The sequence below is a fragment of the Urtica dioica genome, chromosome 11 (genome assembly GCF_054948205.1).
Source record: "Urtica dioica subsp. dioica isolate 48M chromosome 11, U.dioica_male_clone48M_v1_H2, whole genome shotgun sequence".
Lineage (NCBI taxonomy): Eukaryota > Viridiplantae > Streptophyta > Magnoliopsida > Rosales > Urticaceae > Urtica > Urtica dioica.
The window spans coordinates 3,667,251-3,690,857 of NC_142766.1; the positions used below are offsets into that span (position 1 = coordinate 3,667,251).

The 23,607-nt window shown below is 38.4% G+C and overlaps 3 protein-coding genes across 5 annotated transcripts; all 3 read right to left on the bottom strand.

The window, feature by feature from the left end:
* Positions 1–1,635: 1,635 nt before the first annotated feature.
* LOC149380724 (uncharacterized) lies at positions 1,636–5,659 on the bottom strand. Its single transcript, XM_089601187.1, has 8 exons — positions 5,411–5,659; positions 5,186–5,326; positions 4,833–5,093; positions 4,355–4,742; positions 2,148–3,647; positions 2,062–2,066; positions 1,861–1,967; positions 1,636–1,780 (listed from the first exon to the last, which is right to left on the bottom strand). Exons 1-8 carry the CDS (start codon positions 5,657–5,659, stop codon positions 1,636–1,638), a joined length of 2,796 nt encoding a protein of 931 aa, XP_089457313.1.
* A 1,375-nt stretch (positions 5,660–7,034) lies between these two features.
* On the bottom strand, positions 7,035–15,183 carry LOC149380725 (protein ALWAYS EARLY 2-like). 3 transcript variants are annotated; one of them, XM_089630211.1, is made up of 20 exons: positions 14,898–15,183; positions 14,201–14,375; positions 13,988–14,086; positions 13,680–13,742; positions 13,493–13,570; positions 13,143–13,317; positions 12,629–12,888; positions 12,186–12,534; positions 11,584–11,661; positions 11,160–11,440; positions 11,013–11,069; positions 10,459–10,767; positions 10,184–10,362; positions 9,752–10,034; positions 9,462–9,668; positions 8,813–8,971; positions 8,433–8,543; positions 7,969–8,184; positions 7,596–7,889; positions 7,035–7,499 (listed from the first exon to the last, which is right to left on the bottom strand). In XM_089630211.1, the coding sequence occupies exons 2-20, from the start codon at positions 14,360–14,362 to the stop codon at positions 7,335–7,337; spliced, it is 3,525 nt and encodes a 1,174-aa protein (XP_089486337.1). In that variant the 5' UTR covers positions 14,363–14,375; positions 14,898–15,183; the 3' UTR covers positions 7,035–7,334. The 3 variants fall into 3 exon arrangements, with proteins under 3 accessions (XP_089486337.1, XP_089486336.1, XP_089486338.1); XM_089630210.1 differs by having other exon boundaries at positions 8,400–8,543; XM_089630212.1 differs by lacking the exon at positions 8,433–8,543.
* A 3,234-nt stretch (positions 15,184–18,417) lies between these two features.
* Positions 18,418–23,179, bottom strand: LOC149380726 (uncharacterized). Its single transcript, XM_089601687.1, has 5 exons — positions 22,200–23,179; positions 21,350–21,467; positions 20,806–21,158; positions 20,388–20,486; positions 18,418–20,090 (listed from the first exon to the last, which is right to left on the bottom strand). Exons 1-5 carry the CDS (start codon positions 22,754–22,756, stop codon positions 18,722–18,724), a joined length of 2,496 nt encoding a protein of 831 aa, XP_089457813.1. The 5' UTR covers positions 22,757–23,179; the 3' UTR covers positions 18,418–18,721.
* Positions 23,180–23,607: the final 428 nt, after the last annotated feature.

Genomic DNA, 23,607 nt, shown 5'->3' on the forward strand with positions numbered 1-23,607 from the left:
TTTCCGTTAACTTGTTACACAACTGTCTCGTCTGGCTGAAAAAATATGGGACAAATGTGTACGAGTTTATGGCATAGACGTGTATGAGATAACTTATAATCTAAATATCGCATGACACGCGTGTCAAGGGTAAACAGTGTAATGTAATTTTAATAGACGTTATACGACAATTTACAAGTATTTTTGTATAATCAAAGAGATTTATGCAACCATTAATTTATATTTTAAAAAGTTCTAAAATACAGATTTTAACATGATCTCAAGCTGAGCCGGACTGGTCGATAAAAATCAAATAAAGTGTTTATAAAATTTAAGCGTATGCTAGATTTCAGCCAATAGTAGTATATAAATACTGCACACAAAAATATCAAGCACAATATTGACTATTCCACGAAAACTTATATAATTGATAGTATTTATGTAGACCTATCAAGTGCTCCGCAAAGAAACTCTGTAAGTCCATATTTCATGAGATGCAAACAAGCAATAACCAAACATACTAATAAAACACAAATATAGATATATATTATCAAAACAAAGAAATTAATTGTTCGACTTCACGCAACTGACATGCGCCGCTCCATTGATCTTGAACCATGACACAATCGATCCCCATGCCACTGCCGGAGACGACCCTCGTCTAACCATCGACCTCATCGTTATTCGCCTCACCACTAGTGTCGACAGAGTCCTGTTACATTGATGACTCTTCCGCTTTATTTACATAACCTTCACTACGTATTCCTACAAATATCATTGTTCTTTCTCTTCACATCGGGCTAAAGTAAGGACATGCAAGTGACTAGAGCCACTGCCTGAGCAAATCGGTGTTTCGGAAGACTGAACGAATGAGGTAATGCCCACACAACCCATCTATTCGCTCATAGACAAAGTCTCTTATGTAAAATAATTTAAAACACTTCTAACTGATATTTTAATTTTATTATTGTTGAGAATTTGCGGAACAATCAAACGAATAATGATCGGCCAAACATACAGTGACGGAATGAAAAATGAGCAGGAAAAGGAAAAACGATACAGGCAAATGTTACCGTGCTTCGGTGTAAAACACACCTACATGCATGTTGAGCTCCGGCGGAGGAACTCGCTCACTAGTATCAGAAACAACTCACTTTCAGACCAGTTTCTCAGTACAAGGAATAGAACAGAAAGGGAAGATGCACTAGAAGTTATCTGTAACCCAGAACACTCAACCGTGTTTGCTCTCACCGATTACAACTTCAATCTCACTCTTTCTGAAAGTACAGAGAAAAAACCTAATCGCTCAAGAAGAAGACTAAAGAAGATTAATTGATCTCTGCCTTGACTTGTCCTTTGTATGTGAATCTGAGGTGCTTTAATCCTGACCGTCAGATGTCATTCCCTTTCAACGGCTCAGCTTCTGCGGCACATGAAACGACTTCAACTGAGCGTCAGTTGGTGAACGACACTCTAAGCCTTGTCGTTTCTCCACCTGCAGTCAAACTCGCTGATGGGCTTACTCAACTGGGCCGGGACGTAGCATTTTGGGCTTCACATATTCTCAACAAATCTCCACCTTGAAGTCTGAATGCTCGTCTACACGATACTAGCTACATTCGCTCAACTCCGCTTTCTTTGCTCACTCACCTGTGACTATCCAACAAACCACAAGTTCAAGCAATGCTCGAACTTAATGTTTGTGACAATCTTTGTTCCCATGTCCGCCGGGTTATCCTCCATCGGAACCTTCTTCACCTTCACCTCACCTTCAGCTATCCGATCGCGCACGAAGTGGAACCTGACATCTCAACATGCTTCGTTCACTTGTGATACACCGGATTTTTACTGAGGTGTATTGCACTCTAACTATCAGAGAACACTGTCACTCTCTTATCCAGCAGCTTTGCTTCCCGGAGAAGGTCTTGAATCCATATAGCCTCCTTCACTGCGTCGACGAGGGCAACATACTCCGCTTCAGTTGTAGACTGCGCCACCAATGGTTGCATCTGAGACTTCCAGCGGATACAATTCCCCCCCAAGTGTGAAACAGTACGTTGTGGTTGACTTCCTTGAGTCTACATCCCCTGCAAAATAAGAATCTACATACCCCACAAGATCAAGTGTGTCATATCTGTGTTTATAAATCAATCCAGTATTTAAAGTACCAGTAATATATTTGAGAACCCACTGAAGAGCCTTCCAGTGTTCATGTCCAGGATTTGACATAAAACGGCTCAAAAGAGAAATGGCAAAAGATAGATCAGGACGAGTACTAATCATGGAGTACATAACAGAACCAATGACATTAGAGTAGGGTACATTTTCCATTTTAGCAGATTCTGATAGAGATTTTGGGCATTGATGCTTACCTAGCAAGAAATGACCAGCCAAAGGGACTTTGACAGGTTTCTGGTTCAAGTGTCCAAATTTCTCTATCAGCTTAGTCAAATAAGGAGTTTGATGAATCTTGAGCACCTTCTTACTTCTATCACGATCTACAAACAACCCCAGGATTTTTCTAACACTTCCCAGGTCCTTTATATCAAACTCAGAACTAAGTTTATTTTTCAGATCAGTAATTTTGGACCTAGACTTGCTAATCAAAAGCATATCATCAACGTAAAGAAGCAAGTAAACAAGGATATCATCATGGCAAAAGTAAAAACAAGAATCAAACTGACTCCTATGGAAGCCAATACTGATGACAAAACCGTCAAAACGCTTATACCATTGGCGAGGGGACTGTTTGAGTCCATACAAGGACTTCTGATGCAAGCACACCCAATCACTATACTTGGAATCAACAAACCCTTCTGGTTGGACCATGTAGATGGTTTCATCAAGGTCGCCATGTAAAAAAGTTGTCTTAACATCCATTTGTTCAATCTCAAGATCAAAGTGAGCAACAACTGACAACATAATTCGAATGGTTTTGTATTTAACAACCGGGGAAAAGATTTCATTGAAATCTACTCCCTCCTTTTGAGTGAAGCCTTTTGCAACAAGCCTAGCTTTATATCCAGAGGGTTCACTAGAGGACAAGCCTTCTTTGATCTTATACAACCATCTACACTCAACAACCTTTCTATCCTGGGGTTTTAGAACAAGTTTCCAAGTATTGTTCACCTTAAGGTAATGCATCTCTTCTTTCATGGCAGTAAGCCACTTGTCTTTGTCTTTGGATCTCATAGCCTCTTGATAACAGCTAGGTTCTACCACTTTAACCTCATGTGCTGCTACCAAGGCTGTAAAGACAAGATCAGCATAGGAAAACCTAGAGGGTGGTCTTATTTCTCTTCTATTCCTATCTCGGGCTAGCTGGTAATTCTCTAAGACCTCTTGATCGGTTGGCTCTAAGGGCTCTAAGGGATCAGCATGAGCATGTTCTTCTTCACCATCTTGAATACCTATAGGATCAGCATGCTCATGTTGAGGGTCAGGCTCGGGTTCAGGTCCTATAGGGGTGGTTTCTAACTCCACCTCAAGGTCAGCACTCCACGTTTGTGTTTGGTCACTAGGTGGAGTGGGTGAAAGGTTTTCAGGGCTAGCTAGGTTCTTATAAGGAAAGACACTCTCATTGAAAACAACATCCTGGCTAACAAAGACTTTCACACCTCTATAGCCTAACTCCCAGAGTCTATAACCTTTGGTCCCTAAGGGGTAACCTAAAAACACACACTTGATGGAACGAGGATCTAATTTACCATAACGAGTGTGTGCATAGGCAGCACACCCAAAAACTCTAAGATGGGCAACAACACTAGGGCTTCTACTAGACCAAACTTATAAGGGACACTTAAAATCTATGGCACTAGAGGGGCTCAGGTTTATAAGATATGTAGTTGTTGCAAGAGCTTCACCCAAAAACGATTTAGGCAAACCAGAAGTGAACAAGCGACATCTTACCTTTTCTAAGATTGTTCGATTCATTCGCTCGGCTACACCATTTTGTTATGGTGTGAGTCAGACATTATGATGTCTTGCTATACCCTTATCACTGCAGTACTTATCAAAGAAAAGATTACAGAATTCTAGGCCATTATCAGTACTTAAAGTTATAACACGCTTATCAGTTTGGTTTTCACCTAACACGAGCCAGTTTTTAAAGTTTTCAAAAGCCTCATCTTTGGATTTTAGCAAATATGTCCAAACCATTCTACTATGATCATCAAAATAGACAAAAAAAAATATCTAAAGCCACCATGAGTAACAGTTTTATCTGGACCCCACAAATCAGCATGTGTGTATTCCAAGATCTGAGTAGAGAAATGATTTCCTTTTGAAAACTTTTGTCTATGTTGTTTGCCCAAGATACAAGTCTCACAGAAACTGATATTATGAAAAAGATCCTTACCGAGCTTACCTTGCTTACCTAGGATGTCGAGGCCTTTTTTACTCATGTGTCCGAGCCTAAGATGCCATTTATCCGGGCCTGTAGGATTAGTAGTAACAAGAGCAGCAGAAGTGCCACGAGGAGATTGTGCACCACACAAAACATATAGACCATGACGCTTTACACCAGTAAAAACAAGTTTTTCATCTTTCATAATAGTGGCAACACCGTTTCTAAGACTAGTAACACAACCTAGATCATCTAGCCATCCAACAGATATGAGATTACGCTTAAGACCAGTGATAAACCGAACATCAGTTAAGAGCACTTTCCTATCATCCTCAAGTTTGAAGGGGATGCTGCCAATACCTTCAATCTTGCACGGATGATTGTTGCCCATATAAACAAGACCAGAATCAACAGGCTTCTGATCAAGAAACCAATCTTTATAGGGACACATGTGAAAAGTACAGCCAGAATCAATAATCTATTCCTTGCATTTAATCTGATCACTAACGTTGAGAACATCAAAACCATCAGGGTTAGTAGCATGGTTAATAGCAACATTGGTTTCAGGGGAAGTGTTTTTCTGTTTGGCTAGCCACTTATAACAATCTTTCTTGATGTGGCCGGCCTTTTTACAGTAAAAACATTTCTTGCCCTCAGATTTATTAGATGAGTTATTGTTCAAATTCTTGTTCTTCTTCTTATTTTTACCAGAATTACTAGAAGAAGCAACATCAGTTTTCACAAACAAATTAGAACCAGAGCTTCTCTTCTGGTTTTCAGGTCAATTTCACGAGTCTTAAGGCCTGAAATAACCAGATCAATAGAAGGGACAGTACCAGTATATTGAAGAGAATCTTTTACAATAGAGTAAGATTCAGGCAAGGAATTCAAGAGAATGACGGCTAAACTGGTATCATCAAGGGCTTGTTTTGACCCTTTCAACAGTTGATTCATTTTCAAGAATTTGTCTAGATTCTCTTCAATAGACTTAGTCACATCCATCTTATAATTGAAAATAGCCCCTTTTAGAAAAGCAAGAGATGGGGCTGTTTGATCAAAATAGATGGATTTCAGTTTGTTCCATACCTCAAGGGCCGATTCGAGCCCATCTACCTTTCGGAGCACCGTGTCTGACAGGTTCAGAATCAGGAGGTTGTACGCTTCCTCCATTATTTTCGGCTTCCGCTTGAGGGCTTCTTCGGACCACTTCTTCTCGTCTGCTTCTAGTGCCACCAAGACCTTATTGTGCGACAGTAGAGCACGAATCCTCTTTGTCCAGCTGATGAAGTCACCTTTTCCGTCGAACACGGAAAACTCCATCTTGAACGAACCCATGAATTCGTGAATCGGTGTGGTTACGCGAAAAACGATCACTCGTGTGTATCCCGAAAGACCCCAAAGAAACAAGAAAGACTGGTAATGAAAGATACCCAAGAAACCCTAGGTTTAGACGCAAATTTGAGGGAAAGGCGGTGTTTCGAAAAAATTCTCTGAGGGAAAGTTTGACCAGAAGGCTCTGATACCACTGTGAATAATGATCGGCCAAATACACAGTGACGGAATGAAAAATGAGTAGGAAAAGGAAAAACGACACAAGGAAATTTTACCGTGCTTCGGTGTAAAACACACCTACATGCATGTTGAGCTCCGGCGGAGGAACTCGCTCACTAGTATCAGAATCAACTCACTTTCAGACCAGTTTCTCAGTACAAGGAATAGAACAGAAAGGGAAGATGCACCAGAAGTTATCTGTAACCCAGAACACTCAAGAACACTCAACCGTGTTTGCTCTCACCGTTACAACTTTAATCTCACTCTTTCTGAAAGTACAGAGAAAAAACCTAATCGCTCAAGAAGAAGACTAAAGAAGATTAATTGATCTCTGCCTTGACTTGTCCTTTATATGTGAATCTGAGGTGCTTTAATCCTGACCGTCAGATGCCATTCCCTTCCAACGGCTCAGCTTCTGCGGCACATGAAACGACTTCAACTGAGCGTCAGTTGGTGAACGACACTCTAAGCCTTGTCGTTTCTCCACCTGCAGTCAAACTCGCTGATGGGCTTACTCAACTGGGCCGGGACGTAGCATTTTGGGCTTTCACATATTCTCAACAATTATTTTCAAAATTAGAACATGTATATCTCAAAACTTACATTGCCTTCATACCGAGGGCAGAGCGCTTCAGCAAGGACTCGCCAATCCTCACCCGAGCATCTATCCTTGCCGAGGTCAAGTTCAGAAGCGACGAAACTGACTTCTAAAACCCAAATATCGCTTCTAAAATGAATTTAGAGGCGACAAAAGTTGTTTTTAAAAATCCGCTTCTAAATTTAGAAGCAACACCTCTAAGATCGCTTCAACTATCACGTCTAAAACCTTATAGCGAAACTTAAACTTCAAAAGTGATGTGTCGTTTCTAAACTCTTCCTGCTATTTCGTGAGAACGATATTAGAAGAGACGACGTGTAGCTTGTCACTTCTATATTTTTTTATTTAAAATCATTTGTTTTATTTACAATTTGTATTGAGTGTTATTTGAAATTTAAAATAACATATAAAACTCATTCATTAACGAAAATGGAAAAAATATTATTACCTGAATATCTGTACTAAATTGCTCGGGTAAGAAAATTACTTGTTAATTAGTACTGCTACGCTACCCCTAGAATAGATAATGATGTAGTGTAGATAGGTATCTTTGAGCGCAAATAAATAATAGAGCTGGTACTCGAGCTCCACAGCTTTATTGAAAAAAGACCTTCAAGGCAAGTGCTTCTCTTTTAATTTCTTTTTTTTTTTCTCTTTTTGCTTGAAGATCTGAGCGTTTGCTTTTACACAACTACATTACAACGTAAAAATGGGGGATGGCATCAATTGGGGCTAATATTTACAGGCTGGGTTTCGTTCTAAAAAGCTGTTGCATTGCCTCAACAATGGTCATGTAATGATTTTTGCCTCGAAACTGAGCCGATTCCAGGGAAGGAACGAAAAAAGGAAACATGACAGTGATCAAGTTGGTACAAGTGCTAATATCTGTGTCTTGATTCTACCCATGTACGTCTGTATTTCCCTGTATATTTGAAGGTTTTGCGGACAGCAAGGATGCAAGCTTGTGACCGCAGAGTCCAGTATCTGCGCCACATCACCTGGAGGATATTGCCGTTCCGTACACGTCTGCATACCATTATGAAATAAAATATATAAATAATTTATAAAAATTTGTAACTTGACTGGATATCAGTGAGTCCAACATCCAGAGTGACGACGTACCTGGATCATGAGCAAAGTTGCAACACACGAAGTTATAACCTCTGCAGGTATTTGTACCTCCATTTTGTTGGAATCCACGTGCATACGAGGGACAGTTTGATCGATGGTGGAGCCAGGCTCGGTTTTGCATGAAATCGACTTAGTTTGATTAACCAGATTTTCACTGACCTGTTCGTTAGGCTTGTTTGTCAATACTCTGGATTCCGATGTCATGAGCTTGTTGTTATCAATAGATTCTAGAGCTTCTCTAATCTTTGCATAAGCATCTTCCCCTTGATTGCTCGATGAAAATGCCTGTGATTACATTCATACTGTATTAGACCAGTCTTCATAAAATACAATAAAAGTAGAAAACAGCTAAGGATTTTCATACCTTAATAGCGGCATCCACCATTGCTTGTGCTTTAAGCTTCGATCCTTTAAGAATTTCAACTACGTTAGATGACGATTCATGAGAAGCAGAAAAGGTTTCAAATAACCCTGGAGGACCACCATTTGCACCAGAACTTGGTGGGACTTTAAGCCAAGGAAACATCACATTTCCTGGGTAATTATTGCGTTGCCTCAAGCCAAGCAAAGCCGTAGAAACCTGCACATAAAGACATTATGACTAGACATTCGTGTACAAGACGTTTCTATTTTTGGAAGGCGTATATGTTATAACAAAAGAAGAATAATTGTTTATTCGCTCCCTAAATTATGGTGGATACGTCACTTTGCCCCTTGATTTTAATAAAAAAAAAATCCAAAATAGTCCCCATAAAAGCTATAAAGAGTAATTATCTTATGATGGAAGCCACATGCCTGGCCACTGGCTTCTTTTAGCTGTACAAGTACCGTGGCGTAATGCTTCATAAATGGTTCAGATGCTCTTAAAGAGTAATCTCCATTATTCTGGTTTTCTGAAACTTCATCATTTGTTTTCTTGAGCTCCATTAACAATGTTTCCTGAGTCCTCAAACAATAGCAAATAGCTAATTCAAATATCATGTCAACCACTTACAAAGAGCACCTTAGTTAAGCAAATATGCTTTAACCAGGGATCTTTTTTAAGAGACTATAATGGAAGTATAAGAAAAACAAAAGTCTGACCAAAAAGGTGCAAACTCATGAGTAAGAAATTACAGAAATCTTATCCCATCATTCCAGTTAAAAATAAACGTCACAATGCTTACAATATCATGTGACCTGTGGAAGTAGTGACAAAAATTACGAACCTTTTTGTCAAGAGCACGAGTCAGCTCAGAGATTACTCGAATATCAGCTTCCCTTGATTGATTATTAGGTGCAAAATAATTGTCATAAGCTCCTGGTCGTGCATTTACTATGTTGATAGCTGCTGCTTTTAGTTGTGAAATGGTATGCGTATTCTCCCCCTGTTGATCATTAATTATAAAATAGTTACCAAAATGTAAAGAGATATAATCATAGAACGTTTACTATGATCAATCTACTAAAATTTGGATACCCTCTAGATATTAACATTATATATCCTTTCATTTTTTTTATATGTTTTTTTTTAAATAAATAAAATAAAAAAACTAGACTGATTTGAGTTACGAAAATTCTACGAATACGTCATTGAAGATGTTAATTCCTAGAATATCTCCAATTTTCAAACGTTCAATATTTATCTCATTTTTTTTTTTAATTTCAGACGATTTTACCTTATTCTAAATGAACCGTTAAAAAAATGAATCAGATAAAAAACTATGAATAACAAGGAAAATAAAAGAAGTATTTATGGAATAAAAAAAGAAAAGAGGATTTGAGAGATTAAGTTATGTAAAGAAGGTACTGGAGGTAATTTCCACTCTAGAGTTACTATAGTAAGTAAACTTTTAACAATTTAGCAGGCATGCTTACATTTCCTTGCATTCCCATGGTATTCATGGGGGTCTGTGCATTATCTACATGTCCACTTGAAACAAACGCAGTAGGTCCTCCATGGTTCATATTCCCATTCATCTGCGGGTCCTTGGACAAAAGAGAGCATTTATAGGTAGAACTTTTCTGCATCCTGAGAACTTCTGGCATATTATCCAACGGGTTCAGAGGCATGCAATCGACATCCTATGAGAATTTTTTTGTTACTGATTAAGGAAATAAAATTTATGTCGAAGATGAAGGTAATATAAAATTTAGGAGCCAAATACCATGACAAATTCAACACCTATGTCAGAACGGTCAAACTGAATCCTGCATTTGTCATGGTCAACTGTAAGTACACTTCCATCGTGAACTTCTCGTGTCCTAGGATGAAGAGCAATCACTCGTTGTCCAACTGCTAAAGGCTTTGCCAAATCTGTTGGGAGACCTTCTCTCACACCAGTACGAAGTTCCGCATAATGGTTTCTAACAGATTCTCGATACTGTTTAAGCTTATCTCTCTCTTCACGTAGAAAATGTTCAGAAAATCTCCGAGGTTTTCCTAACGAACTGCAAACAAAGGCAGTTTAAAGGACATTGCTACATTGGAATAAGTTTTTGGAGAAATTAAAGAAAGAAAGTCTTCTTCCCCTGTAGAGAATTCTTCCAAAAATTCCGTAGTTGAAAGAGTGTTTAAACTGTGGATTATGCAAGTATACCTTCTTATGACACCCCACTCCACACGAGTTAGTCTCGGTATGTGTCCTAATCCAACATGGTTTAGGTACTCCTCGAACTCTCTTTTCGCAAACCAAGGGTAGTCTATTGCACTATAGAACCATTCAAAGGTGCACCATCTGCGAACCAGACATGACGACAGGCAAGAGAAAAGCTTTTCCTACAAGTGAGTAATGAAGATACATGTTGGTTCCATACTATCTTTAGCCATAAAATTCTAGGAACAAAGTCAAACTAAAATAAAATGTAGTTTTACCTTCATTGAACTGGAATGTCTGGTAATCTTCTGCTTTAAATTTTCGAAAGACTTCATCTCACTGGGGTAAAATGCTTGGGGTAGGTTCATTTTCCGTCTACGGTTTCGCTTGGGTGGTATATTGACTTGGCTAGAAGCAGGGACTTGGGTGGTTGCTACCAATAAAACGGTTCTGGGTCCTGCTCTTCTAGGATCACCGTTCAAGGAACCTTCAGATGATCTAATTGACTTCCACTGTTTAGAAGGAGTGTAGGTTTGGCAACTTCGCTTTCCTTTGAATAAAGGTTTACTCTCTTCTTCAAGGTTATCCTATGATGCGCAAAATGCAATAAAATATAAATCACCAGGGTTGCAAATGAAATAAATAAATAAATAAAAAGCCTCTAATAGTAAAGTAATAAATATAAGAATCACAGGACTAGTCAGATACAGATTTCTTTAGCCATGCCAAGGCAACACACTTGAGATGGAAAAAAAAAATGGTTAAAGCAAACTGAAAACATCAAATGATTTCATTCACTGTGATATTACAGAGTACTCAATCTAAGATATACCTCAGTCTTAGCTGCTTCGCACAAAGGAGAATCGCCATGAGCTTCTGCCCCTGATTTCTGTAACTTGACAACAGTTAAGGATGTTATCAACTCAATAAAGATAGGAGAGATGGCACAGATTTAAAGAGTAGAGATTTCCTTGTTCACCTTTGACAAAAATGGCTTTCTTTTCCTTTTCCATAGTTTGGTGTCTGAACAAGGCTGCCCTTCCATTGTTGATGCACTATTAGATTCAACGGCAGAGTCTCTTCCAAGTTTCGATTTTTTGGATATTGTATACTCATTTTCAGAAATTTCTTGGGATATTTTCAGCTTTGCACCGAGGACTTTATTTCTGCTTCTAACTTGGCTTGAAGATGTGGCTTCAGGTGCATTAAATTTATCTTCGTTATCAAGTATTACTTCTGGTTTCAGCTGAGCGGATGAATCTAAAGCCAACAAGTTATCATAAATAAGAAATTACAAAAAGAAACCATGCGCCAAATAATCAGATATCTACGGGCCAAACTTGTTCTTATAAAATTAAGATTGAGATATACATACATGTATAATGTGGCATGAATATGCTTACCAGATTCCATTGCACACGGTGGCTGCATAAGTGACAAATTAGCCAATGTTTGTAGGGCATCAAATGCTGAGCTTTCATCTGCATGGCAAACAATCGAATATTATCGTGGTAAGCCTTCTAAGCACATTGCTGAATACATGGGATAGCTGATTTCAAACTAGTAACTGAATTGCAGACAAATAAATTACGGTTCCACAATCTTTTATTTATTCATGGCTTATATAATGACTTGAAGAATGAATAGTTGTCCAGGATTAATAGAGAATCAGAGCTAAAACTTCTGTTGACATATTGTTTAAAACAACTATTTCCGGGGTTTATGTTTTCGTTTTGGCTTTCTGAACTCTCTTGTTTTTGTATTTCGGCTTTGCCGTGGTGAATGAATAAAGTCACGATGTTTCTTTTTTAAAAAAAAATTGTTTAAAACAACTACTAAGAACTTTCTCATTATTTGATCTACAGCTTTCTTTACTTCCACTGACAGGCAGATAAATGCCATTTTAAAGCGCAATGTTGTTATCACTTCAGTAATGTTTTCTTTAACTGTTTAAGTCTCTTTTACAAAGAGAAACCTGACTTTGTGATTAAAGAACTAAATATACCTCCAAAAAATAATTTCTTGCTCCTCTTCCGTTGAATTTGTGGAGAAATTCTCTCTGTTCTCGTATTTGAAACCCCAACTTCATGTTTTCCCTTCACACTGCTGACATTGAGTCCTTCTGTCCCACTACATGCCTCACCACCATCATCATCTTCAATTTTCTCGTTTTTCCCGTAGAATTTCCTTCCCGTTCGATGAACTTCAACTGTACCAACACCTTCCAAAATGGAGCTACTATCTTTGGTATAGTCTCCACTTTCAGCTCCTCTGCTTCCAACACTACCTTCCAACCAGTCATCGTCGCCAGAAGCATCACGACGTCTAGAATTAGCCTTCTCCGTTTGTTGATGCTATACAGCCCATGAGGAATGAGAAAGTGGATTATTATTCATATGACGAGAAAGCAAACAAAAATGTGGTTAAAACATGAAATTGATTACAGACCACTAATCTTTCCCAGCTCCGAGCAGGAGACGGGGCAAGATGCTCTTGTCTTTTGTATGGTGTGGAAACTTGAGGAGAGCCGGCTCTTTGGGAGGCTTCAGCCAATACCAGTGCTGCATGTGCAACTTCGTCTTCATTATCCTTCTCTGGCTTTCGGCTCTTCTTAAAAGGTGAAACACATGTTTCCGTATAATCTTTTCTTTGTAAATGCTGTACTGGGAAACGTGGCGTCCTCTTCCCAACAACACGAGGCTGCGCAACTGTTATGATTTTGATTGAAATTAAAGTAACATAAATCCAGTTCTAAAATGTCATCTAAGTTATTAGGAAAATATTACTCAAAGTGATTGGAATCCAGTAAATTTCATTTTTAGAGCTGCTACCAAGTCTACGGCAAACATTCCAGTCTAGACAATCAGCAACCACAGATTGCGCAGCACAATGTCGCTTGAAAAATAATCAGAATTGCTTAGTTTATTTCAGAAAATCGTGATTGCGAAACAAGATAATTTACCATCACTCCGTTTTCTTTTTAACCATGATGATAGACAGCCATCAGCTGAAGGATTTGAATAAGACTGGAGGATGTCCCTAGAGGTGTTAGGCTGATCTTTGCCACGCTTTCGTTTTTGAGGTTTTGTAGAAAGACCTGAAGCATCATTGCTCTCATAGTCGCTGTCACTCCCCTCCTACATGTTTAACACGTGAAATCAGACTTGGACGAGATCTATAATTGAACGAAGGTTCAAAATTATATCATGAAGATAAAATAATTCTATCTAAGTTCACGTCAATCATAACAGAAAATATAAAATTAAATAACATATATGCGAATATGCAACTTGAACCCTTAACAAATCTCACCAGAACATTATAATGATCTGTCATCATCGCAATCAGTCCAATAACAGACGCTGTCCCTTCAGGCAACGACAAGTACGCCTTTGCCAATATAATAACAAAATTAACTGCTAATATCAGATCTACAAAAATTTAACGGATAGACGATATAGTTTATATACTTATCCAGCATCTCTGATAGAAATAGTACCCGATTCATACTGTAGAGAGCCTCCACCATTTCAGCACTTCTGTTTCGCACTGCAGCAGCGACCTTGAAAATCCACAAAAATTCAGAACAGATAACCTAAGATAGAGAGGAAAATAAAAAATACCAACATAATAACACAGATCACCATATAATATGGGAGGCCAGGGAGACCAGGAACATTAAAAACTGCAACTACCATTTAAATTCATAAAGAAATACAGGAAGTCCAGCCACATTGATTGAAGGTATAAACCCCAGCTCTCAAATTACGGATATGATATTGAATAAAAGGCTGAATTAGAACATACCCTCTTCCAGTCCCTCCCATTCTTTCGGTACGCATCATAAAATCGCTCAAGGTCTTCCTTACTCCACTGAGGTCCCAACTTATCTGATAATTTTTTCTTCTTCACAAACAGCAAAAAGATATTAAAACGAACAAATAAAGGGTTATAATCTCAATTCTATTGTCTCAATAAAACTAAGGCAGAAAAATACTACAAACAAAGATGAAGAATCACCCGTTGAGTGCTCTTGTTTGAGTTCCCTGCATCTTTGTCGGGGGAAAATGAAACGACACCTCGTTGCCTGATTTTGTTTGAGTTACCAACATCTTTCTCCGGAGAATACGAAGTTGCACTTGTATACCGCTTGTTTGTTCGAGATTTTCTTGCCGGGGCCATTAAGACACAATACCTGGCATTTCATGTCTCATCTTCAGTTAAAACTTACAACATTTGGAAAATGAATCACAACATAACATAATGACGCTAAAGCAACTAAAAATCTTCCAGACCTATGATAAAATGCATAACAGAAGATTAAGCCAGCTAATGTTTTTCTTATTCCAAACACTCAAAATTATAGTAGAAAAATCGTATTTTCACACCAAAAATAGACTAGCAGAGTCAAACACTCAAATGATAAAGCAGGTTTGCAACTGATTTCTCTAAAGTCAAAAAATACACCTTAATTCAAATGCTAGAAATGCATGAGAAAGCATAGCGATGAAATCCCCGCCAACAAACCACAGAAAATTAGAGGTCGAGAATCGATTATTCAACATCCCAATGAACGAAATGAGAAGAACAAAAAAAATCTGTAATGACTCTCAATTTTACTCATAAAAAAAATATAAAATTAAAACATAAAATAAAGAAGAAAAAATAATTCCAGATTTTGCATACTGAGAGGAAAGAAGTAAGAGAAAAAAAAAACCTCCAAAATTCGAAAGACCTTGACCTTGAAAAACCCTAGCTTGAAACACAGATCGGCCACCGGAGACACACGCCGGTCGTGGGGTTTATCGGAATCGAAATTGAGCCATCAGAAAGCGAAACCGAGACGTCAAAATGTTGTAGAGAGAGAAACTGTTATCTGGAGAGAGAAACAGAGCACAAACAAAGATGGGAGAGAGAGTAGAGAGGGCGTTGCCGCGAAACTTGAACGAATAAAAGTAGCGAGGTTGAGGAGAAAAAGAAGCACTTTTTTATGTTTTTTTTTTTAGTTTATTTTAAAATTTTAATTTTTTGTATTTGTAATTCCGCACAGAGTGTGTGGAACTGGAAGGTGGGTGAGGTCAAGGAGGGAAAGAGTACAGGATTTGTAATTTTCAGGTCATTGTGTCCGTCCACGTGGACCGACCGACACATCTGGACCGTTCATGGTCGTGGCAGTTTATGGGATTCCATATGGGTGACTATAGCGGATTAGATTTGAAATTTAGATGAGAAATTCGATTACAAATATTTCAAAATTATTTTTATAACTATTAAAGATAAAGTTTGAAAACTACACACATTTGTTTTACTGAGACAAACTATCTAGCACAATAGCATCAGATTTAAAAATCAAACCATATTTTCGTCTCTTTAAAAAAATTAAATATTTAAACCTTTAAATTGTCCATATCACCCTCACACTAAAAATATCTTATTTCTCTATTCTCTTTCTCCACTTCAATCTCTTCTCCTTACTTCTTTACACACGAAAATAAGAGACCCACGTCATTCACTCACGAACAACGTCTGGCCAAACCTATGCCATTCTCCGTCGCACGCTATTGTCTTGTCTCCATCGTCCTTAAAACTCAAGTTTCAACTTATCGGGTCTACTATGTTGTTGGGCACTTGAGAGAAGCAAAATGGGTAAGTTACGATCCTTTACACATTTTAATTTTATAAGAAAAGAGTTAATTTTCTGAAAAAAAAAAAAAAAAAAAAAAAAAAAAAAAAACACAAATTTGTGTTGTCGTAAGATTTTTTCCAGAAAAACTTCGAAGTTTCGATCTATGACTTCAAAAATTTTAGCATTAATCTCAAACATTTCGAACTTTTTAACTTTGAACTTTTAGCTTTGTAATACTTGTAAACATTTCGAACATTTTAAACTTAATATCTTATAATTTCGAACTTTTGAATATAATTTCGAACTTTTGAATATAATGTCGAACTTGTATCCTGTCTTGCATGGATTTGACATTTTTTATACAACTTATATTTTTCAATTTCTTAACAGGTTCAAGTGTTAATATATGTTGTTTATTTGACGGTATTTGGGTAACCAAATATACAAAATAGAATATGCTAATGAATCGTGATTCGAACTTCGTACACTATCGAAACACATAACTCGGGCGGCGTTATTAATCGTTATGTACGAAACTTTTTGTGTTGATAATTTGTTATACGATTTGAAACTTGAAGCTGTGTATGTATGGATTGGAAAAGTGATGTCTCCTCTCATTTTGGCATCGGATGCTAGTGCGTTGAATTTCAGACTTTTTAGTTGTTTAATGTATTGAGTTTCAAACCTTTTAGCTTTTTAATGAATTGAACTTCATACATTTTAGATGTTTAATGTATTGAATTTCAGAGTTTTTAGTTGTTTAATTTACTGAATTTCAGACTTATTTTTGTTCGTGGTTTAAATTAACAAGTTTCAGACTTTGTAGTGGTTTTATTTACTAAACACTAGAGTTTTTTTGTTGTTTTGTAAACATAGTTTCAGACTTTTTAGTGGTTTTGCTTGCTGAATTTTAGCTGTTTTGTAAACAAAGTTTCAAACTTTTTAGTGATTTTATTTGTCGAATTTCAAAGTTTTTAGCTGTTTTATTTTGATAAAATAAAAAAGTATTTGTGCAGAAACTACGAAAATACCCTAGAAATAATTACATAAAATCTCATCGAAACAATTCGAAAACTACGAAATTCTCATAACAAACTACAATAAAACCTTTGCGAAACTCAAAAAGACATTACAAAAAAACAGAGGTCCCCACAAAAAGAGTCACAGAAATCCAAAATACGACTACGATTGTCTAAGTGCGTTCATAGTCTGCAACTTTATTGTGATGACTAGAGTGTAATCATCAAATTTTCTAAGTCGTTTTGTCCCTTTCTTCGCTGAAAAATCCAACAACATCAAATCAATTGATGTTACAACCTGAAAATAATTAAAAACTTCGAAACAATTCACACCACGTGGAAAAATTCCTCTAAACAATACACACCATGTAGTCAAAAACTTCTGAACATAAATGAATTTACCATAGACGAGGACAGGTTTTTCCTTCGTCGGATGGTCTCTTTTCGATGGAGAGTCAACGAAGTCATCTTCGTCATCCAAAGGCAAGTGTGCGTTGGGGTCTGCCACGGTTGTTACCGTCTCGGGGGCTGCCTATTCGATAGTGCACAAAGTTCGAATCACGATTCATTAGCATATTCTCATTTTGTACATTTGTTCACCCAAATACCGTCAAATAAACAACATACATTAATGCTTGAACCGGTTAAGAAGTTAGAAAATATAAGTTGAATAAAAAATTGTCAAATCCGTGCAAGACATGATACAAGTTCGAAATTATAAGATATTAAGTTTAAAATGTTCGAAATGTTTACAACTATTACGAAATTAAAAGTTCAAAATTAAATTTTTTGAAATGTTTGATATTAATACTAAAATCTATGAACTTACAGATCTATATTTCATAGTTTTTTTTGGAAAAAAATTTGACAAACGCAAATTTGTGGATCCCCGAATAAAACTCTTTGCTTATAAAGTTAAAACATGTAAGTAAGTGATCAAAACTTACCCATTTTTCTTCTCTCAAGCCTCCAATCTCCAAAATTTCACTAACGTTTCGGCCCATTACCTCGAGCATGGCAATCAGACTAATGTTGAGCGTCGAATCGTACGCCAGAAGCATTGCCTCTGCACCCCTCTAAGCTTACTTTCTCTTCTTCTTAATCTCAGGTCTCCACGGCGAACGAAAAACGTTCTTGAACTAGAGGAACAATACTCGTGACTTTTGAGTATCTCTCACTTGGCTTGGGTGCGGTCACTTGCTCCGGCTTTGAATCGAACTATCCGAACCTTTAAATAGTTGTTCAATTTGCTGCGACAACATATATCATCATATGGGCGTAGTGACCTTCAAACCGGTTGGGGAAATAGAGTCGGGTTAAGCTATTACGTGTGAATGTGTGGTGATTCATGGACAAACCGTGCGGAAATTTAATGGTGTCGAAGGAGGTCTCGTCGAGGAAGCGGCTTAGGGTTCCAAGGAGAGATTATCGTCAAGCGTTAAAGGACAAACTGGCACATGCAACATAACTAGCCGAATAAAATTTAAGTGTATACAGCAGCAGAACTAACTCACTCTAAGCCATATATAGAAACGTTCATAAGAAACATTTCAATCTACTAAAATCAGGACCTCACTTTAAGTCATTTGACAGAAGCTACCTGAATCATCTAATTACATTAGTGGAAATTTGATTTTCCGTCCAGTATATTTACATAGTAACAATCAGACTTAAATGGTATAGTACTAATAACAAGGGATTAAATTGACCAAAATTTAAATGAAGCAGCAAAAATACAGCTGCATGCATAGTTCAAGGGGGCGAACTTTTACCCTTTTTTTGTAAGTACCAACCGTTACAATACAATATAAGAATACTCGCTTAATCATATTATGCAAAAGCTATCAACTATCTAGCAAAACTTATTGAACGCCAGAATTGAAAGTGGCTATAAATTTATCTATTGATAATGCGCCTGCTGTTTTTGTACTCAACATTGCTGACGTCTTCTGAGTAGTCTCTTCCATGGCTGCCACCACCGCGCTTCCCACCGCGTTGCTTCCCAGAGCCTCCACCTCGAGGCTCGCCAAAATCACCCTTTCTGACACCCGAACTTCTTGTACCATTTCCATCGTTCATTCTAGACCAACCACTTTTGCCTCTAGATCCTCTACCACGAAACCCTCGTGATGATCCCCCGAAATCCTTGTCGTCATCGGCAAAAGAGTTTCTTCTACCACCTGACCCGTTATTTCTATCGTTCATTCTCGCCCCATCACTTTTGCCTCTAGATCCTCTGCCACGAGAACCTCGTGATGATCCCCCGAAATTCTCATCTTCATCGTCGTCATCATCATAAGAATTTCTTCTACCACCGGATCCGGATCTTCTGTCTCTTGGAGACTCAAAGTTACCTCGCCCTCTGGAATTTACTGCACCTCTCCTCGGTCCAGCGCTTCCTCTCGATCTATTTCCATAAGAGCGCGGATAATCTTCATCTTCGTCTTCTGAACCAGAGGAGCCTCTCATCATCCGAGGACTTCCTCTTCTGTGAAAATCGTTACCTCTACCACCTTGCTTTGACCCAAAATTTGTACTCGGTGCATCATCCATGTCATCAAGCTCATCATGATCAGAATCAGAGAATGCTCTCCTTTTAGGCATGATCTGGGACTGCATGTTGTAAGACTGGGAGTTCGGTGCACGACGAGGATTAGGTCTAGCTGAAACCTCAGTGTCAGAATCTGAATCGAAGTCCTCAGAGCCAGAGAACGCCTTTCCACGGATGGGGTTGGATCTTGCTCCACGGCCATGGAAACTGTTGTCAGACACTGCAATAGCTTCTGATTCAAACTTGGGAAAATCATCCGAGTATACCCTTGTCTTCACCGGACTTGAAATACCATCGTCAATCTCATAGCTGTCGACATCATCTTCTTCATCAGCGAAATCGTTGAACCCGTTGCTAGGTCTACCAGTATCATCATCTGAGTACTCTTCATCAAACCCACGTACGTCTCGACTAGCTCTATTGAGTTCAGGTTCAGGCCTTCCAGCCATTCCTCCCTGTTGATCGAAAGGACCTTTCTCCATGGCTGAAGAGTCGGCATACTCAAAAGCTGCAACATCTGCTCCGTCCGATTCATCGTCATCAAAGTCGAAATTCCACGCCTTAATACCCTCTGGTCGATAAGCCATACTCCTAGCTCTCATTCCCGGGCCTTGTTGACTTTCTTGCATCTTGTTCTCCGTGTACTCATCTGGAGGGCGCTTACAATCACAGTGAAAGCATACGACATTTCTTCGATAGTTTAAGAAATTACATCTGCAAGATGAAACAAGTCCAAAATTAGAAGATTTTAATTACCGTTTACATATGATACAACTGACAGAAATATTAATTTTTTATTTTATTTTATTTGTTGGTAGCAAAAGCATGCAATAAAAATGATCCGGAACCAAGAGCTTCTAGTTTGCACAAGCAACGACAAACACTAAAGCTGCTTGGTAAAAAGACATAGAAAAAGAAAACTGTAGGTGACAAAAGTGAGAAATTAAAATTGAAAATGTGCAGTCATTATCAAGTTACTGATAAAAAAAAGTACTATGGATGAAATCTTACTGCGGGCACTCCCACTCCCCTGGAAGAAGCTGTCTCTTGGGGGGTTTTGCATCACATTGAAGGCAAACTGTATTCTTTGAAAAGTTCATGAAGTCGCACCTAAAATTAAGAATTGTCAGGATAAGATGGTGAGAAAAAAAAAAATCCTAGTCTGGGTTACCAGATTTTTGGTTACATATGGAGGTTATTTATTTATATTTATAAAAAAATGAACATGATGATATACATATCAAAATCAAATTTGCATCCTGATTGGGAAAGTGTAAACAATGAGAGTAGAATCATGTAGATCGGGTAATGATTCTCTTAGTTACCCTCTTGAATGTAGTATAAACCCATAATTGTTTTTAGGAGAAACACATGAAAAGAAAGACCCAAGAAACAAAGCCGGCATATCAAAGGGATAGGAGAAACATACTTGGGACATATCCAATCCCCTTTTTTCATCTCGACGTCGTCACGTCCAACACGCCTTCTTGGAGGCGGAGGAGGCTGCTTTACTTTTGGAATACGCTTTTTAATTATCGGAGGAGGAAGACTCGGGTCGATTGGCACCGAGATCAATCTAACAACCTGATGAAGCAACTTGCGGACCACAGTTTTGACAGATTTTTGCTTCATAACTGAAGGGTTTATTCTGGCTCTGTTATGCGGATCAAACCCGTACGTGAATAGAACACGCATCATATCAACGCACCTGGCTTCATCCTCTCTCTTGGAAACCAGGAACGCACTCGGACATGTATTTCTCAAACTGCAGGAACTACATACCTGAAACATCACACAGACACGCAGAACTAATTGGAATCCGATTAATAATGGAAGCATCAATAGGCTAATCTAGAACCAAAAGTGTAATCGGGAAAATATGAATGGTGCTTGTGAACTAGACTAGACAAGAAATGGGTTATCGAAAGACAGAACAGTTAAAAGCTAGAATCAAGCTCATAAGTAAAACTCACATCTCCTTCATCGAGGTGCACATGCTTTCTCAACAACTTTGAAGCGAAAACCACTTTCTTGTCAGATATTGGGCATCCAAAACCAACCAAAGTCTGGATATCCTGTCCTGCTACTGACCTGAAATTAATTTTTCCATCTCAGTATCTTGCACCGCCACACATGAATTAAAAAAATGAATGAGAAATGTTCCACGCGAGATTTTGATTATAATCTTTACATGAAAACTCCTCGATAATTTGACGAACACGATAATCATAAAGAATCAGCATTCTTTTCAAGCCAGACCTACCTGAATCAAAGCTAAAACTGAAATTTTAAGGATTGCTAATCTTTTCAACTAAGACCAAACCCCAATACATCACATCTTTTTTATTTATTTTTTTAGGAGAAACAAACATCTTTTACTCAATACATCACATATTCAACCAGAGCCAAAACCTTAAGCTCAAACCTGGCAAATCCTGATCGCTATTAAAAAGAAAACAAAATTAAAAAAATAAAAATGAGCTTGCCATGTTTAAACAGAAACATGTAAAATCCAAAGCTTGGTTCCAAACAGGTCTAAAAAGTGTCCTACGAAAACCTCCAGTTACAAAGACAAAAAGTAAAAAAAAAAAAAAAAAAAACTCAGCACAGAAGACAGAATTATATCCGTCTATAAAATAGGTCTCAAATTCGTAGAGAATCAAACTCAATCACCAGCACGGCACTAATAAGCTAACAGTTTCTGTTGGACAGAGAGTAGACTACGTATCAACATTTATACACTAAAAAGGATTCCTTTGTTCAGATAAACATAAACTCATCCAAAAAAAGAAGCTTGCATTCGGAAAAGAAAGTAGAAGAGACCTGAAAATGTCGAAGCGGTCTTTGCCAAGCTTAATAAAGGCATCATGAGCAAGCCTGAAGTTCTTGAAAGCCGAAGCACTGGCCTCGTGAGCACCTGAACCCCGAACGGAGGCCTCATTAAAACCCACCACTTTGGTCATTTTGTCCTCGTCTAGTCGCCGGCGATCGAAGCAGTTTTGTTGAACCAGCATCTCCATCAATTCGACCCACTCCGGCCATGGATGAACAAACTCGAGCACGCCCTTGGCCTCATCCACCACCTGCACCGGTTCCGCCTCTGACTTGGCCGAATCGGCGAGCTCAGAATCGAGGTCTGGAGCCTGAGCCTTTTTGGACTCACGCCAAGCGCGGATTCTGTGGGCTGTCTCGTCCTTCTCGGAGCGTTCCTTCTCCAAAGCGTCGATTTGGTCGAAGACAAAGGTCATGCGAGCCGAGAGAGAGGGCTCCAGAGAAGAGGAGTAAGAGGCTGAGAGAGGTCTAAGAGCGGTGAAGAAGCGAGAGAGTCTGGTTCTGGGGGAGGAGAAAGAGAGGAGGAGAGAGAACGGGGTTTGTGTCATCGCGGACTCACTCACTCAATCTAATCAATGACTGGTTTCTGCGAGCGTGCTTAGTTCCATGTTTCACACATTCACCTCCAATCCAATATTATTCACAAGCACTCGAGTTCTTTAATTGAATATGCCAAATGTTACTAAAAAGCCCTCACACTAACCCTAACTCCTCTCACTCTCTGTCCCCACTGGTTGCAGACTCACCTTCCGATGATCATCACCATTTCCCACCACCGTCCGAGGCGCCGAATTCCAGGGTTAGAATCTCATTCCTTGAGTTCTTGTCATAGTTTCGAAGCTGATGATAGATAGTCATTCTTCTGCTGAGATTGTTGTCATAGATTGTTTTGTTTGTTTTAGTTTTTGAGTTTCGATTGTTAGGGTTTATGTCTGACAATGGCGCAAATGGGTTTTCGCAGCCATATATGCGGCACCGCCTCGGCTCGGCTCGGCTAGACGTGAGGCCTGGCTGCGGTTTTTTCTTTATTCTTTTTTTTTTTTTTTTTTTTTTTTTTTTTTTTACAGCATTCATTTCTTGAGATATGTAAGTAAGTAGCCTTTTTGTAGGGTAGATTAAATTAATAGTCAAACTATTAAATTATTTAGACAAATAGCCGATACTAATTAAAGTTCTCCAAAATACTCTTTTCCCGATTAAATTAGTGTGTTGTACAAATATTTTTCTCTTTGTCAAATAGATCTGATATGTGCGAACATGGAAGTAGATTTACTTTCTCTCCGAAGCCACCGGCGATTCCGACATGATTCTCGAGGATTACTCAGCTTATCTCCACGACGACGATCTCAGATCGAGCTGCTGGGATTCATTCGTCGCCTTCACCATCATCTGCACGGCG